Raw genomic sequence first — 19350 nt, 5'->3', positions numbered from 1 at the left:
TCTAGTCCGACTCTTTGCGACCCCATGGCCTGCAGCCCACCAGGCTCCTCTGTCCATGGGATTCTCCAGGCAAGAACACTGGAGTGGGTTGCTATGCCCTCCTCCAGGGGATCACCTGGCTCTCCCGCACTGCAGACAAATTCTTTACTGTCTGAGCCACCGGGGAAGCCCATTTTGTACTGAGTATAGTTGATTTACAACGTTGTGTTAATTTCTACTGTACAGAAAGTGTCTCAGTTATATATATATATGTATGTATATACACATTCTTTTCTCTATTCTTTTCCATTGTTCCCTGTGCCATACAGTAGGACTGTTGTTTATCCATTCTTTTATTTATTTTTAATAAATAATACACGCACCCTGAAGTGATGGCTGGTGTTCAGAACAGTTACTCCAGTAATGCTGTCATGGCCCAGACCATTTTTTGAGCTTCCTCTTTTACAATTGACTTGTAGAGGTGTCACAACTCTTAAAAGCGAACTAGTCTCATTGCGTTTAATTGTGCCTGATTTTGACTAAAACCACTCATTTACCAGATTTTGAATCATTTAATCAGTTAGAACATGTCAATGTTAAGTGGAATGGGAGAAATTATTTAATTCAACCGCCTTTAGTTTCTGATGAGAAAGTTTAGCCCCAGAGAAGTGAATTGACTTTCCAAAGAGTACAGAGGAAGTTAGCAAATAATTCACACCAGAACTATTTGGTTCACATACATCTATTCCAAATATCCTTTAGCTATTTATTAAAAATCAAATCTATTTTTAAAGAATACATAATTGCCACCATTAAAGATATTAAAATAGAATCTACCATGGACTCTGCAGATCATTCCTAAAACATTCCAGAAGTGTTTTGAGCACCATTATTGTAATAAATGTATCTTTATGGATTAAAAAGTTTATCATCTTATTATAATAAATATATTTCCATATGTAAGTTCCATTATAGTTTTTTTTTTAATCCATTAGACTGTGGTCATAACTTTTATGTTGGTTTCTTTTTTTTTTATTTTCTGTAGTTGTTATATTTTCCAAGTAATACTGATTAAAAATATTTACACACCTACTTTTAAGTCCACAGTTTAGCACTCTTATTTGTATGGCTTTAAAAGTTATAGCACAAGATCTTTACCTTAAGGATTAGGGGGAAAGATTCATTCAAAACAAAGCCTGATATATTATATACATGTTTTTCTCTGTACTTTATTTTAAATACATTAATTTTTAAATGATGCTCATCTTGTTTTCATCTGGTGGTAAAATACTAGTGCAACTTTTCATCAAAATAAAGTTTACCACAGATATAAATGAATTTTCCCAATTGAAAATGGCCCTTCAGCTGCCATTAAATGAAATTTCTCAACCTAAGTGAAAAAGAATTGGTAGCTGTCATTATAAGAAAAAAAATATAAAGTACTACAGCATCACCTACACTGCTTACAACACAAATTTTGAAAGAACTAGAGATGCTTTATAGAAGTTTAGTTGGTTTTGAAAAGGCACATGGGTGTGTGTGTGTGTGTGTGTTGTTTTTTTTTTAACATTCTAGAAATTCGCCACCACCACTCTGTTTCTGTTGCAGAGATGACATCTATGACTATCCATCAGGGCAGACAAGAAATGTTGTTCAAACTAAAGGAAGCCAGAAGCCAAAATTTAACTGCACAGTAACAATGCACTTTTCTTCATGCAGTCTTATTTCCTATATATTCAAATTTTCTAACATGCATTAGAATACATAAACTTGTATTCTAATGATTTTACATTTGATTTTACAACATGGTGGGCGGGGGGAACTTGAGGAAGGACATGACCAGGGAAAGAGAGTAAGAACTCTTAACACAATGAAAATATACATTCGTACCCAACTATATAATAAGAATATAATCCATTTAAATTTTCCAGAAATATACTTCTCAAAGCTTCCCATTCACTTATGGGAAAGATCCCTCCTCTGTGGCAAAGTGGGGGGAAATCAGTCTGCTTCCATAGAAACAGTTCAGCACAACAGGAAAGAGTTTAACTTTGGTCCACATGTCTGTTAGCCTAAGGACAGTCACACTGCCCATCATCAGTTCAAAAACCCAACAGATAACTTTAAAAATATATGCATTTGTTATTTCATTCTAAAACTGGCATAGGTGTTCTGTTCTCATTTCCTGCCTTTTCGGCTTGGGAATCCACTGTTGATTTGGTCTCTTAAGCCTCAGCATCTTCGTGCTCTTCTGTAGCAGCCTCAGCAGCATCTGCTTGGGGAGGCTCTCTCTCCTCTTGGTTCATGATTTCAGGGGTCACTTGATCCAAGTCTGCTTCTAGAAGCTCAGTTTGTACTTCCACTGGCATCTGATTTACCTGTTCAACATGCAGCTCCTCTACATGGACTTCAGTACCTTCTTCAGTCTGAATTCGCCCCACTTCTAGATAACTTACCTGGACCTGCTCTGGAAGCTCACTCAAGTGTGACTCGTGCACTTGGCTGTCCTGGAGCAGATCTGGATGGACCTGTTCCACAGTCATTTGTGCTGAATCCACCTGAACCTGGAGCAGTGGTAACACATGCACCTTCCCAACTTGTTCTATAATAGTCATTGACGTCACGGGTTCAGTTTGCACACGTGTTTCTACTGAAAGAACTTCTTCAGTTACCAGGCGCTCTGAAATATTATGAGTATCACTGAGATGCCTCCTTAATTCATTTCCTTGCATAAACCACAAGTCACACAGAGTACAATGGTTGGGTTTATCTCCAGTGTGTATCACCAGGTGATCTTTGAACTGGTCCCAGCTGTTAAACACACTATTACAGACCTGACATTCATAGAGCTTCTTTCTCCTCTTTTTTGCTCCCACTCCAGTTTGGCATGCAGTCAAGTGACATTTGAGGGTACTATTTCTAGCAAATCGTTCATGACAATTTGAACACTCAAAAGGTTTTTCACCTGTATGTTTTCGAAGATGCTCTTTAAAATGTCCAAAGTGGTCAAACTGCTTCTCACAGTACTGACATATGTGTATTTTTTTCCCAGTCCTCTGCTTCTTACTGACTCCACCTTCTTCAAGGTGGTAACAACTGAGGTGCTGTTTCCACGCGCTCTCCCGAAGATACCTTTTATTGCATATTTCACACTTGAAACTCTCAGTGGAGTGTGATTTCATGTGTTCCTTCTACCTGTTTGCTTGTGGGGTCAGATGCACAGCCGTCTTCATCTTTAATCTGCCCTTTTCTATCGCCTTGGCGGTACTTGCTGGTAATATCTGCCAACAATGCCAGAGCGGAATAATCAGAGGAACGTGTGCTCTGAATGTACTTTATGGACTGCTTGGCAGAAGCCACTTCCTCCAACGTTTCGATGCCTTCATCTTCCACTTCGATTGTGCCTTCGGCAATCTCCACCTCAATTTCAACAGGTTCAGATTCTGCAGATGGAAATGACTCAGTGATAACATTTGAAGTTTCTGCAATCTTTCTTTTTTTTTTTTGCTTCATTTTTCCCTGTGGTATTTTCCTCTAGTGGAGCTGAGTTTTCTTTGTTTCTGACTTCAAGGGCTTTGATAGCTTCTAGCATCTGTAGAAACTCTGCTGCTTTCCATACATCATTGGCTTCTTCTTCTCCTTGTATCATTAACTTTGCTGTATATGTGAACTCAATCAAATGATGAAAGGCCATTTTAGTAACACCTTCTATCTTCACCAAAGGTTCCTGAGTAAACTCCTGAAAGAATTTATAGAAGAACTTGCTGCAGGCAGCCAAAACAGCCTTGTGGGCCTTAAAATGGTGTCTGTCAACAATCAGGGTGATGTCAGTAAACCGGTCCTGCTCTCGCTGTTCATTCAATCGGTCCAGGATCATTTTATGATGTTCAGGAAACTCCTGAAGGCATTCCATCGTCTCTTCGGCCTTATTTTTCCCATTTCTCATGGAAAACATCTATAAGATACTCCTAAGATAGCCAAACATTATCTCCTGGCTGAGGCAAGCTTGTCCTTGTTCTGTGCTGTCCAGTGAGATAGTCACGGACTACATATGGTAATTCAAACTTAAATTTTAGTTAATTAAATAAAATTTAAAAATCAAGTACTCAATAGGCACATTCGTAATCAGTTACCATATTAGATGCCTCAGGTATAAATACTTCTGTCAGCACAGGAAATTTTATTAGTTAGTGCTGATCTAGAGTTCTTGTAGTCAGTATACATAATTTAATTTACTACGAATCTCTTATACTCTCTCTAGAAAAGTTAGAAAGTGGTGGCAAGTTTTGGAGAAAGTGCTTTAAATGTTTATTCTCTAAATGTTGCTAGCTATTCTGCATAGTTCAATTTTTTAAAAGAAGAACAATTTATTTTCACCCATTTTTGGGGAGCATGATTGTATGTGTGAAATTCATGTCAACTCTCACGTCCTGACTGCTAAATTTTAAAATATGCTGAAGTTATGGCAAAAGCTCTGTCAGTGCTGCCAAAGCTAAAGGAGAAGTGTGTTAGTTACTCACTCATGTCCCACTCTTTCGCAACCCTCTGGTCTGTAGCCTACCAGGCTCCTCTGTCCGTGGGATTCTTCAGGCAAGAATACTGGAGTGGGTTGCCATGCCCTCCTCCAGGGGATCTTCCCAACCCGGAGATCAAACCCACATCTCCTGCATTGCAGGCAGATTCTTTACCGTTTGAACCACCAGGGCTTCCCTGGTAAGGGCAGAAAGGTCTGGTTAGCTGAAATCTTGTTACAATGTCATAACATTTGAAATGAACTAGTCTGGACATAACACAATGGAAATTATGTTGAATTCATTCTTGATAGCCATTTTATTTGCAAAGGCCTTAAATTACCTACTTACCTTTGTTTATCCTAACATCCAGAATGCAAAGTTCACTCACTAAGAAGGCATGGGTCAGCTCTCAAGACTGACCTGGCATCACGCTCCAGGTCCATTTCCAAGCTCCCCTGCTCCACTGCAAGCAATTCCAGGGCAGTGACCAATCCTCTTTGGCTTTTGTAGGCCTCATGGTACTTCAGATGATACCTTGCCAAAACATTTCCCATTAAGTCTTGTTTGAACAAACAGTTGATCTGGTCTGCTCAAATCATTGTATTTGGGAGCAGGCTCATAGGGTACATGGATATGACTGCTTCAGATGCTTTTTATTGTGGAGTAATATCTACTGAGCTGACTGCCAAGATGGAACTCCTGTGTGGTTATCAGTACTTTTGGTGAATCTGTACTGAATTAAATTAGGGACCAATGAATGAGCCACAGGCTCTCAAAGGGAAAGGCTAAAGTGCCGCTTGTTCTATTTGATCTGCTGAAACAGTAAGTCCAGTTTTAAAATAGAGATGAACTAGGAGAGCTATAAATACCATAATAAAATGAGAGTGGGCCCAGAAAATAAGAAGTTTTTCATGTCTGTGCACATATCAGTGAAGCACACAAAAGTTTATTTTCTGGGTTTCTTTTTTCATATATTTTGTATAAAATAGACTTTTTCTGAGGAATGGGATTTCTTTGAAAATTAAAGGTGAATGTTTATCTGCCATGACTCAGCTGGACTAGGTGGACTATAGTCCACTAGGCTCCTCTGTCCATGGAATTCTCCAGACCAGAATATTGGAGTGAATTGCCATTCCCTTCTCCAGGAGATTGTCCCCAACTCAGGGATTGAACCCTTGCCTCTTGCAGCTCTTGCATTGACTGGCGGGTTCTCTACCACTAGCGCCATCTGGGAAGCCCCATGATCCAGTCTAACTCCTTTTTTTTAAAAGAATATTTTTTATAATTAAATTTGTTTCCTTCCCAACTCAATGGATGTAAAATCTGGTGAAATTTTGCCAGACATGAACAGCGCTCTAGCCTGAGGTTATGAGCTACTTTATGGACTTAGGGAGAAACAGTTCTTTATGTCCTGCCGTCCCTGGCCTTGGTCACGGAGAGTGATAATGTCTTATTTCTTAATTTTCAGATAACAATTGAAAGAGAGAGCGGTGAAGACGTGAGTTCCCCCAAGCACGGGAAGGAGGACCCAGACAACATGCCACACGTGGGTGGTAACACTTGGGCTGGCGGCACAGGTTGGTAGCACAGGCACTTTCCTGAGTCAGGCTTCCAGAGACTTCGTGAGCCCATGTGGGCAGTCCACCAGCCCCAAGAAGGCTCAGGAATCAGTTTGCCTTCTCCTCCTCCCCCAGTAGTCAGTTGGAGTGTGCTTCTGCCCTCTGACGCAGAGTGACTTTAAGACACGGAAAAGCCCTGGCATTTGGAGTCCCGCAGACTCAGCAGATAGTCAGAGGTAGCAATCCCCTGACCTCAGACCATTCTGGTCCTCATTCATCAAAGGGGCCTCCTATGAACTGCCTCCCAAGATTGTGGTGAGGATTCAGTAAGATTATGACTGCAAAGCGCTGAGCTCAAGACCTGGCATGAAAAATGCATTCATTAAAAGTGTTAATCCCCTCTTTTAAATTCCCTGTCCTTGGGACCATGCTAGAAATCGACAGTAAATTCTTTCTGGATCAGCTGACTTGGAAAAGACATGGTCCTTGTCTTCCACATCTCAGAAGAGAGTACGTCAAGGCTGCGGGGTTCTGAGATAAGAGAGATGGTTGTGGCCTGAGCCCATGGCTGGGGTCCATCCCTTCCTCTTGGCTGCCTGTCGAGAGCATTGTTCCCAGGACCACGGCCTTCCTCTTTCCTCTGCGGCAGCTGGAGCGACACAGCTGTGGGGCCGCAGGAATAGGGCCAGACTGTGTGCGCACCACCTGATCTTATCGTGAGCTGCGCCGGCACGAGCTCCGCTCTCCGTCTTCCCTGAGGACGGTCTGTGCTTCTTGGCCTTGACAGCCTCAGGAGGAAATGGGCTACCGTGCGCAGACAATGTGCTATCAAGCAGGCCGTGGACTCCTTGCCTGCTCTGTTTATTCATCAAGCATCAGCTTGAAAGGAAGGATATTTTTAGACATGGCCTTTGATCTGGAAGTTAGTGTCAAGCTGGCAGGATTTAATCCCTGTGGAATGCATGTGGGACGGACGCGCTGGCCAGATGCAGACTTCCCAGCCGTGGGCTGCTCTGGAGCAGAGGTGCTCGCTTGTTATTCAGCTCGTGTCTACCAGCTCACATATCTGTCCAGGCTGATGGCCCTCCTTTTATTTCCCAACCTGTTTGTCAATCTATCAAGGCTCTTTCACTACAAATTCTTTTTCTCTTCATCACTTTCTGCCTCAGAATTCTCTGCACTGAAGGTGATCGTTTGATTACATGAGTCATTTGATTCCTTTTTCATCATCAAAACCCCTTCCCTGTCTTTCTCCCCTGTATCTTCCCAGATTTAGGATATCCAAGGTTAGTTTCAAGAGTATACCTTGAGATCTAGACTCTTTGGCAAGCATTTTCATTTTGGCAGCAGTAGTAAGGAACCTGCCTGCCAATGCAGGAGATGCAAGAGACATGGGTTCAGTCTCTGGGTTGGGAAGATTCCCTGGAGAAGGGCGTGTCAACCCCCTCCAGTATTCTTGCCTGGAAAATTCCATGGGCAGAGGAGCCTGCCAGGCTACAGTCCATGAGGTCGCAAAGAGTCGGACACAGCTGAGCTCACACTCAGGAGTCAGGAGTTCAAATTAAAGGCTTCTTGGAAGTGCACGTCGTGAAGAATTCCGCCCTCACGCCCTCTCCACCCCCATCTGACTTTGCCCCAAGGGACTTTGCCCCAAGTCACCCCAAGGGACTGACTGTCCCGCACACCAGCCTTTAGATGGTTGTAGGTCATTCCCTCCTTTCACCAAAAACGATCTCATCTCAACACCTGGGAAGTTTTAAGTTCTCATTTATGATCTACCCGTAACTAAGGAGCACCACTGGTAGAAAGGGAGTCAGGTCTCAGGACAGCATTTCCACCCCTGAATCTCATGACCATAGTCCTCTCCGCCCATTGACCATCCATAAGCGACAGCCAGGAGTCACACACATCCAAGGTGGAATTTTCCACCAGCAATTTCTAAATAAAAAAGAAATAAGATGTGCTGGAATCAAAGGATAAAAATGCTATAATTAATGGGCTATTCTCATGGTGTTTCCCAGAAGGAAATGACCTACCTGGACTTTGATAAGGGAAGCAGAGCATGCTGAGTTCTTGCTTTTAACTTGTTACACCAGCTAAGGTTTCAAGGGAGAAAAGGGAAATGTAGCATAATTTATCCAAAGCCTAAACACTTTCAAAATTTCCACTTTATGAAACTTAGAAATGACCTCATTCTGTGTGACTGGAAGTCATCTGCATAATGATAGTGAGAGAAGTCCCTTATAGAGCTCTGATTTTGTGCCCGTTACTGTGCTGAGTGTGACTGAGAGAGAAGTTAGGGGACTTCCCTCAAGGACACATGACTAGTGCGTTGGAACCAGGGTTCAAACTCAGGCAGTCTGACTTAACCATGAAATACTGTACTGTATAATGCTAGTGTCAGTATTAATGCTATTAGTATACTATACTAATCAATACTTTCCTATAATATACAATATTATGCTACCCCTCCAATATTGGGTTCTCTTCTAAGTCCCCAACTTATGTATAAAGGAACAAAAGAAATTAATTGCTGATATTTTAATCATTATAAAGCTGGGGTAATAAACTGGTAACCCAGGGCCCAAATCTAGCCAATATATGTATTTTGGCAGTCCATGTTGTGTTTTAAGATGATTTGAATTTGAATATATTTAGACAAGGCAAGTCCTCTCTAGCTAGCCAAGTTCTCACCACTTCTTGTAATATTACCTACCCGGTCTTCTAGGCATTTAATTTATACCTACAACATACAGTATTACATAATACACGTTTACAAGCTTGTAAAGTGTTAGTCGCTCAATCATGTCCAACTCTTTGCAATCCCATGGACTGTAGCCCACCAGGCTCCTCTGTCCAAGGGATTCTCCAGGGAAGAATACTGGGGTGGGTTGCCATTCCCTTCTCCGACAAGCATGTAAACTTGAGTTTATATTTTAAAACTGTCCTGAAGCTGGCAGTATTTATCTGTTGTATGTTATTCTAAGCTAAGAGTCAAAGTATAATAACTGACTTCTCCTCTTGGCTCAGTCACCGATACGAGTGCTCATGTCTGTCACTTAACCTCTCTGCACTGTATTTTTACCATTTGCAAAGCGGAAGAAGCAATATCTATAGCCTGGCCATTTTCTTTGATTTTAATGAAAAATCAGGTTACTGTGAAGGAAGAGGAGTGTTGTTCATTTAATTAACATATATATATATATATATATATATATATGTACATATATATATATATATATATGTGAAGTATTTGGGGCTTCCCCAGTGGCTCAGAGGTAAAGAATCTGCCTGCAAAGCAGGAGCCACAGGAGGCATGAGTTCAGCCTGGGTTGGGAAGATCTGCTGGAGGAGGGCATGGTAACCCACTCCAGTATTCTTGTCTGGAGAATCCCCATTTACAGAGGAGCCTGTCACAAAGAGTTGGATATGATTGAAGCGACCGCATGCACGCACACACCAAGTATTTATGGTGTTTAGGCCACTCTTCCCTGGTGGCTCAGACGGTAAAGCATCTGCCCGCAATGCAGGAGACCTGTGTTCAATCCCTGGGTTGGGAAGATCCCCTGGAGAAGGAAATGGCAACCCACTCCAATACTCTTGCCTAGAAAATTCCATGGATGGAGGAGCCATGGACTACAGTCCATGGGGTCGCAAAGAGTCGGACACGACTGAGCGACTTCACTTAAGCCACTCTTACAGGTACTCAGCTACAAAGATATATAAAATATAATCCCATTCATCCTATAGGTGTAAAAAAAGAAAAAAGTTAAGGAATAACAAACAGGGCACAAGAATATTGATCCTTGTGTGGCTATCTTCAGGTGAGGTGTCATGGATTTTGGACTGAGCCTTGAAATATGGGTTGAAATTGGTTGGATGGAGAAGAAGGAGAGCACCCTAAACTGGGGAACACCTTGTGTTTCTAGAAGAAAGTCATTGGAATAATTACTAGTTTTCCCACTGGCTCAGTGATAAAGAATGTGCCTGCAGTGCAGGAGCCGCGGGAGACACGGTTTTGATCCCTGGGTTGGGAAGGTCCCCTGGAGAAGAGTGTGGCAACCCACTTCAGTGTTCTTGCCTGGAGAATCCCATGGACAGAGGAGCCTGGCGGGCTACAGTCCATAGTGTCTCGAAGAGTCGGACACGACTTAAGGGACTTAGCACAGCATGCAGGTATAATGAATATACTTCATGGGACTGCCTAAAAGCCCTGCTCTTTTGTGTCTAGATCAGACTAATCAGCTGGACTTTCATGGTTTCCTCCCAGGTGGAAGAGACACCGCAGGCCTGGGTGGCATGGGAGGTCCTTACCGGCTGGACGCAGGCCACACGGTCTACCAGGTCTCTCAGGCCGAGAAAGACGCTGTTCCGGAGGAGGTGAAGAGAGCGGCGAGAGAGATGGGCCAGAGAGCGTTTCAACAGAGGTGAGTGGTCCCCACTGCGTCCGGAGCGGGAAAACGTCACGGCAAACCCTGGGCAGACCCAGGGTTCTGTGAGTCTCTTCTTCGTGCAGCCACTTAGACCACAAACTGCAACCCATAGCCACCCCACCCCCCCTTTGGAGACAGCTAAATGAACATAATCCCCGGCTCTTTCTGCTCAGGCCCTTTTAAATGCATTAATTGCATATAACGGTATAGAGGAAGGACTGAGTACGTTAGAAGGTAAAACCAGGGACTTCCCTGGGCAATCCAGTGGTTAAGGCTTCACCTTCCAAAGCAGGGAGTACAGGTTGATCCCTGGTTAGGGAGCTGAGATCCCACACGCCTCAAGGCCAAAAAGCCAAAGCATAGAAAACAGAAGTAATATTGTCATAAATTCAATGAAAACTTTAAAAAACAGTTCACATAAAAAAAAAAAGTCTGTAAAAAAAGTAAAACCAAAGGTATTTCTCCCCAGAGAAGCTAAAGGTCAGATCATTCCATCCACGTCTATTCCCAGGCCACATAGCCATTTGAGATAACGTTCCATGATGATCCCTTCCTGCCCCTCAGGAATCTTGTAGATTTGTGTGGAGACAGGACTAGTGTACACACACACACACACACACACACACTCCCACACACACTTTCGCACATACCCTGGTTAAGTCATTAAGTGCTAAAGTCACGTGATACAGAGGCTGTGCCCTCCAGTGATACAGAGAAGGGGAAGGTCACTGGACTGATGTGAGGTGAGGCCTGAACACAGCCAGTGTTTGGACCTTCCAGGAAGGGAAAGCTAAATGAGCAAGCCAGGGTGAGCAGAGTGACTGTGGCAGAGAGAGCCAGTCATGTGCAGAAAAAGGGTACCAGCTGGGGCCAGTGGGGAGTGGGGTTGACTGTCAGTGGGTAGAGGCCTTGAGATCCAGGCCCATGAGCCTGTATCTTTCATTCTGGAACCGTGTGGGGCCACTCTGATTGGAATCATCTAGAACATGAGAAGAAACCCCATGACACTTTCCCTAGACGCTTTCCCTGTGTTCTTCAGCTCAAAGTGACAAGTACCAAAGAACCAGGAAGATCTTCTTTGGGATTGAGGGTGAGAGTCGTGGTCGGGGAGGCAGATTTACACTGTTGGGCTCCATGGAAGGAGCTGGGCGCAGTTCAGATAAAGCATACTCTCCAGCATCCATGAGTTCCAAAATTCCTCCCACGCAGGACATCTGGTATTACATTATGTGCTGGGCTTACACATCCTGCAAGTAAACAGTCCAGAACAATGGGGACAGAAACGCAGGTCCCTCCAGACACACCCTCAGGAAAGCCTGCAAGGCGTCGAGCCCTCGTGTACTCAGCAGGTAGATACGACAAGTGTCACTCCCAGCCCTTCTGCCCGCTTCCCTGGAGACCTCCAACAATTGATTTCTCCTCGCTGTGCGTCAGTCTGTTCCTTTGGTGATAGGTGACTCCCTTCCCCCTTCCTCTCAGAGAGGTTGTAAGGACAAATAACTGTTAGGAATGGAAACAGTTTAAACTTCTCAAAAAAAGGTGGGAGGAATCCAATAATGCAAGATCTTATTAGAATTAAAATACAGTTTTTTTACATTTCATATAAATAATAAATATTTACTTGGGAAAAGAACTGAATAATTAGATACACATCATCTTCTCCTTCCCCACCAATGAGTTCCTGTTGTTCCCACGCTGAAAACCTCACAAATCTGGTCTCAATTTTTGTGTAAGTGGGGCAAGTGAATAGAGCAATTCACACAAAAGGACTTGTAATTCGTGGTGATGGTTTGGTTGCTGTCATGTCTGACTCTTGCAGCTCCATGAACTGTAGCCTGATGGTCTCTTCTGTCCTTGGAATTCTATAGGCAAGAATACTGGGGTAGGTTACCATTTACTTCTCCAGTTGTAAGTCGTGTTTGGGTGCAAGTGTAGAACCCCTTCTCTAATTCCCATGATAGACAGTGAGGAACCTGGTTCTGTTAAGTACAGTTGCCCCACAGGGTAAAGAAATTAGGGAGCATCTGTGATAATAAGGCAACTAAATTTAGTGGCTATAAGGGAGGAGAGAGAAAAAGTGGAGAAGGGACTGAGAAAACAGTGAAAGTGTTACTCACTCAGTCGTGTCCAACTCTTTGCAACCCCATGGACGGTAGCCTGCCAGACTCCTCAGTCCATGGGATTTTCCAGGCAAGAATACTGGAGTGGGTTGCCATTCCCTTCTCCAGGGGATCTTGCCAACCCAGGGATCAAATCCAGGTCTCCAGCTTTGCAGGCAGCTTCTTTACCATCTGAGACACCGTATACTTCTACTAAATGCTGCAGAGAAGAATCCAAATCCAAGTTGAAAGAGTACCAGAAGGTACTTCAAATACAGAGGAGCTGAACAAGGGGATGAGAAAGGAGGGGATGAAATAAAAGCACGTGGAGACCCTGAAAAAGACAGAAAACACACAGAAAAATGTTGCTTTCTACTTTTGTATATTAATAGTCACATTTGATGCGTATTCAGTTTAGTACTGCTAAAGTCTGGCATCCAGTCCCATCACTTCATGGCAAATAGAAGGGGGAAAAGTGAGAAGAGTGATAGATTTTAATTCTGGGGGCTCCAAAATCACTGTGGATGGTGACTGCAGCCATGAAATTAAAGGACACTTGTTTCTTAGAAGAAAAGCTATGACAAACATAGACAGCATATTAAAAAGCAGAGGCAAAGGCCTTACTTTGCTGACAGATGTCCATATTGTCAAAGCTATGGTTTTTCCAGTAGTCATATAAGGATATGAGAGTTGGACCATAAAGAAGATTGAGTGTCAAAGAACTGATGGTTTCCAGTTGTGGTGTTGAAGACTCTTGAGAGTCCCTTGGACCGCAAGGAAATCAAACCAGTCCATCCTAAAGGAAATTAGTCCTGAATAATCATTGGAAGGACTGATGTTGAAGCTGAAGCTCCAATGCTTTGGCCACCTGTTGTGAAGAACTGACTCATTGGAAAAGACCCTGAGGGTGGGAAAGATTGAAGGCAGGAGGAGAAGGGGGCAGCAGAGGATGAGATGTTTGGATATCAGCACCCCAACTCAGTGGACATACATCTGAGCAAACTCCAGGAGATATTGAAGTCCAGAGGAGCCTGGCATGATGCAGTTCACGAGGTCGCAAAGAATTAGACATGACTTACCTACTGAACAACAACAGCAAAGTTTTTCTTAAACTTTTTATTATGAAACTTTTAAAACATAAACAAAACTAGAGAGAAACCTGTAATGAATCCTGTGGGCCTATTCTCTCAACTTCAAGAGGAAAATCTGACTCCCTTCCTAGTTCCCAACCCTGAGTTTTTTGTTTTAAGCTAATTCAAGATTTTCTATCTTCTTATCATAAATAGTTCAGAGTTTATCTCTGATTACCTTATTTAAAAAAATTAAAATGCACAATACTATTCAGTTCAGTTCAGTCTGACTCTTTGCACCCCCATGGACCACAGCACACCAGGCCTCCCTGTCCATCACCAACTCCCAGAGCTTGCTCAAACTCATGTCCATCAAGTTGGCGCTGCCATCCAACCATCTCATCCTCTGTCGTCCCCTTCTCCTCCTGCCTTCAATCTTTCCCAGCATCAGGGTCTTTTCAAATGAGTCAGTTCTTCGCATTAGGTGGCAAAAGTATGGGAGCTTCAGCTTCAGCATCAGTCCTTCCAATGAATATTCAGTACTGATTTCCTTTTGGATGGACTGGTTGGATCTCCTTGCAGTCCAAGGGACTCTCAAGAATCTTCTCCAACACCACAGTTCAAAAGCATCAATTTTTTGGCACTCAATCTTCTTTATGGTCCAACTCTCACATCCATAGATGACTACTGGAAAAACCACAGCTTTGACTAGATGGACCTTTGTTGGTAAAAAAAATAATCATTCTTCACTATCATCCAATAGTTAGTTTCAAAGCTATTTTGCACATCTAGTTATATGCAGAGTGAAGTCAAGGCCCTGCATGTATGCTTTTATAGCAGCCAATACCTTCTCTCCATAGTTCTTATCACTACTTCCCATTGTGTTACTTGTATGAATAGTTGATTTCTTCTCCATTGACTTCAAGTTCCTTGAGGGCAGGGTGTTTTTGCCCTCTATGACTTAGCAACAAAACAATAGCAAAATATCCCGTGTAGCTACACAAAGAACCTAGTACATAGCAAGCACATACATGTTTGTGAAATGAATAATATGCATGTGCAAACAAGTAATGCTATCACTCTTTTGTACTTAATTCAAAGACTGGTTGAAGCCAGACTGACCCATCAGCCTAGGGATCCACCATATTGCCCTGAAGAGCCTAATTCTACTGATGGGTTTTGACATCATCAACAGAGCATTTAGTTAGCATAAATGAATGCATCTGGATTTTGGCTAGATACTGGCTCTTAATTGTCAAGACCTGATTAACTCAGGAAGAATAACAGAAGTAGACAAGCATAAGACACATACGAAGCAGGACAGACATTAAACCAACAAAGCAGGAATGAAATAGACGGCGAGGCGCTTTTACATGCTTGGAAAAGCCTCTCAGGTGGACACCACCTGTGGAAATTGTACCCACGACCATTTGCAAGACTAATCAGCCCTACACAGTAGATCTTAGCTTATGTTTGTTTTCCCCATAAATGATCCAAAATTACAGTATTTAAATCTGACCTATATGAAAAAGTAAAATGAGACCTAAAATTCCCAGACTCTTACGTAACAATAAATATACCCTTTAAGAATACGCTGTGCCAGCAAGCTCAGTGAGTCCACGTAGATTACTAGGCTGCGAAGCAGCTGTGCCCTGCAGTTTAGATCAGGGTTAAAGCAGCAGAGAGACACATTTTCAGCCAGCTCCGTGGGCCAGAGAGTATTAGCACTGGGAGTCTCGTCTGATGCAGAGGCCAGCATGTCCTGTTTTCTTTCTCCACTCCCTGCTTCGGCCTTCATCTTTGAGAATGTTATCAGCTTTGAACACCTTGTAGGTGATCTTCGTGAAAGCTAACACAGCTTGGAATATGATTTCCAGACTTCTTCCTAATTAGAACAGCATGTGGTGTGTTTTGGGAGCAACACACTCATGCCAGAGGTATCATTGTAACTGGAGTTAATTTAGATCTCTCTGCAAAAGCCAGTCTGCCTGGGGTGACTTACCAACTGCCTGGTTCCTTCCTTGATATGTGTGTGTGTGCATGTGTGTGTGTCCTGCTGAGGACAAGCTTTGTGCCTACTTTTCTTTTTTTCCTAATCTCTCTTCTTTGGGAGAGTGTATACTGGCCTCCCAGGTAGGAAGGATGTTGGTAGCATATCTTGCAGTGGTCATTATGCCCAGCATCTGTCAGGCTTGACACTTGAGACATATCTTCATCAATGAAAACTTAAAGAGAGTTTTAAGAGATTGCCAAAACTACACATAAGAGGTCAAATCCTATATACTTATTTCTTTTTGTCCTTCAGAGCAGAGAGTAAATTTGATTTACAGGGCACCTTTGCATGTCACCTCAGGAAACGACCATTCAGATATTATTTACCTTTCAGGTATTTACTGTTTGATAGCCAGTGTTTTCAAAGTGTACTTGGCAGCATTTCTTGCATGCCACTGAGTACCAGGGTTTGTGCTGGTGCTGGAGATGCTGAGAAAAAATAAGACATGTTCCTTTCCCCAGAGAATTAGAAGAGGACTATCAGAGCACCTCATGTGTAGTAAAGTTCATTAAACTTCATTAAACATTTGGCTCAAGTACACACATGCGTGTGTGTACATGCATTTTTTGTATACTGGATCTCAATGTGAAGCTCATTTTTCACTGTGGAAAATATGTTTGAAAAACACCCTGATAGAACAAAATAGACATGCATTAAAAGTGATAAAATGCATAGGTTCCACAGCAGATATCTATGGAAGATGCGTGAAAGAGACTGATCGTGGAGGAACCAAGCAAGACTTCATAGGACGTTACCTTTTGGCTAGGTCTTGACACTTGAGGTGGCACCAGCTGACCAGCCAGGTGGTAGGGCAGGAACTGCCCGTCTGCCCTCATGGTGGTCTAAGCCTAACATTGTGTGATTCTAATAAGACTCCAGCGCTCTGCCCTGGGATGGATGGAATCTTCCCAGAGCGTGGCCTGATGGGAGAAATAGAAACCATTCATCCTCAGTGAGAGCGTGAGGGGGTTCATCTCTAGCCAAGGGCAATAGAGGTATACTCCAGATAAGAGTTTCAGCTCAACACCGAGGATCCATACTTCCAATATTGCATACATGCACACACATGTACACACATACACGCACACATACAGTAGCAATAGCTTAGAAAACTGTGTTTGTGGTTGGGCTTTTGATATGCATTCATGTTTCCCTATTCTAGTATTAGTACCCTTTACATTTATAGAAATTTGTAGAAATATGTCATCAAATTAGCCTGTTATGAATACAGCACTGCAAAACCTACTTCTGACTAGTTTAAGATACTGTGGGGCTTTTCTGATGGCTCAGCTGGTATAGAATCCGCCTGTAATGCAGGGGACACAGGAGATGTGGGTTCAGTTCCTGGGTCTGGAAGATTCCCTGGAGGAGGAACTGGCAACCCACTCCAGTATTCTTGCCTGGAGAATCCCATGGAAAGAGGAGCCTGGTGGGCTACAGTCCATGGGGTCGCAAAGAGTTGGACACCACTAAGCATGCAGCATGCACACATTTTAAACAGTGGAGTCTTATTTGTATTTCAGTGATTTATCTCAGTTTGTTTTGAGCATCTATTATGCTAGGTATCATGCAAACCACCATGCAGAGAAAGATGAGAAAAAATAAATGAGACAGCTGGGGAGACAGGGAGCAGACTACAGCACAGGTAGCAACCACTGTATAGAGACAAGCATGAAGTGATGTTAGAGCCCAGACCACAGACCAGAGGATCAGGGCAGGCTTCCTGGAGGAGGTGACCATTGGTTTGAAGAGTTCACGGGAGTCAGCAGGTAAAGAAGGGTGGGAGAGAAACCAGGCAGCGCCTCAGAGGCAAGGGCACTGGGTGCATTCAGGAAACTGCCAGTGCGGAGGCAGGGCTGTCGCTGAAGCAAATAATGAAAGAGTAATAAAAAGGAGCACCAGAGTTTCAGCACTGCAGTAGTCTTAGCACACGATTATCCTGTTAAAAGTACACAGTTGGCAGTTTCAGAAAACTCCTGCTTTACACAGCAACCCATTTATTGACAGTCTCTGGGCAGGAGCTGTTATCTTGGCCGACCAAATATATGTCCTTGGTCCTAAAAAGCATCCCACAGGATCTCTCTAGGAACCTGCCACAGGAACTGACCACCTGCCAACATCACGGGCACACGTCTGGGATACAGTAGTGGTGTGCTACACAGCCGACGCACACTGGCTCTTTCTAATTCAGGGGCCTCTCTATTGATAGCTTAAAATCAGTTACCACAAACGTCAACAAACACTACAAATCAGGCCTGCTTTTCCCCTGCAGGGCAACTTGTTATCCATTTCCCAGCTCATCACTACCCACACATTCCTCTCTTTTCAAATATTAGCTGGAGACATCACTTGTTGCCTCTCCTTTTTTCCTCTTTACTTGAACTAGCTGGATTTCTGTATTTTTTTAATTGTTATTTTTATTAATTAGTATTTATTGAAGTATGATTGCTTTACAATGTCTGTTAGCTTCTCCGGCACAGCAGAATGAACCAGCCACACATATACATGTATCCCCCCCTTTCGATTTCCCTGCCACTTAGGACGCCACAGTGCATTAAGCATAGACTTTCCTGTGCAGTGCCGTGTGTCCCTGTCAGTTGTCTGTTTTATCTATTCTCTGCTAGCACAGTTGGTAAAGAATCTGCCCGCAGTGCAGGAGACCCTGGTTCCATTCCTGGGTCAGGAAGATCCGCTGGAGAAGGGATAGGCTACCCACTCCAGTGTTCCTGGGCTGCTTTTGTGGCTCAGCTGGTAAAGAATCCGTGTGCAATGAGGGAGACCTGGGTTGGATCCCTGGGTTGGGAGGATCCCCTGGAGAAGGGAAAGGCTACACACTTCGGTATTGTGGCGTGGAGAATTCCATGGACTGTATAGTCCATGGGGTCGCAAAGAGTCAGACACAACTGAGTGGCTTTCACTTTCATTTTCATCAACAGCGTACATGGTGGCTCAGCAGTAAAGAACCTGACTGCCAATGCGGGAGATGCGGATTTGATCCCTGGGTGGGAAAGAGAAGGAAATGACAACCCACTCCAGTATTCTTACCTGGGAAATCCCATGACAGGAGCCTGGTGGGCAGGCCATAGTTCATGGGGATGAGACTCAGCAACTAAGCAACCGCAGCAGTCAGTAGTCTGCATGTATCAACCCCGGCCTCCCGGTTCCTGCCACCCCACCCCCTTCCCCCTTGGCGTCCGTACGTCTGTTCTCTGTGACTTCCTGCTTTTTCTCCTCAAAGGCAAACCGAGTCACTAAGAAGGTGGCTACTTCTAGCAGTAGGTGACTGTCAGTAAAAGACCCACGGGTACTTGCTCTCAACTGTTGTCTTTTTCACCCTCCAATTTTAGGCTAAAGGAGATCCAAATGAGTGAATATGATGCTGCCACCTATGAAAGGTTTTCGGGGGCTGTTCGACGACAGGTGCACTCCCTCCGAATTATCCTGGATAATTTACAGGTAATCAACATGAACGAACCGAGAAAATCATCTGGTCACCCAATTAGACCCACCCCAGAACGACGGAGAAATTTATCTGTATCCTACCCAGATAGTCAGAAAAAATTAACTAATGCCAAAATGTCTGCATAAAGTCTGTGGGTCACTCTGTGGCTGTCTTAGTTGAATTTTAGTAAAAATATTTGAC

At 43.4% G+C, this 19350-nt stretch overlaps 1 protein-coding gene and 1 pseudogene across 1 annotated transcript in view; one reads left to right on the top strand and one right to left on the bottom strand.

The window, feature by feature from the left end:
• The window catches only part of VWA8 (von Willebrand factor A domain containing 8), a 371377-nt gene that overhangs the window by 309731 nt on the left and 42296 nt on the right, over nt 1-19350 (top strand). Inside the window, exons 38-40 of the mRNA XM_065901945.1 lie at nt 5962-6070; nt 10323-10479; nt 19055-19163. Of these exons, the coding sequence (XP_065758017.1) occupies nt 5962-6070; nt 10323-10479; nt 19055-19163 (375 nt within the window). The remainder of the gene's footprint in view (nt 1-5961; nt 6071-10322; nt 10480-19054; nt 19164-19350) is intronic.
• On the bottom strand, nt 1042-3901 carry LOC136144247 (zinc finger protein 131 pseudogene; annotated as a pseudogene).

This window comes from Muntiacus reevesi, chromosome 11 (assembly GCF_963930625.1).
Source record: "Muntiacus reevesi chromosome 11, mMunRee1.1, whole genome shotgun sequence".
Lineage (NCBI taxonomy): Eukaryota > Metazoa > Chordata > Mammalia > Artiodactyla > Cervidae > Muntiacus > Muntiacus reevesi.
This window is presented reverse-complemented; position numbering and strand designations above follow the sequence as displayed.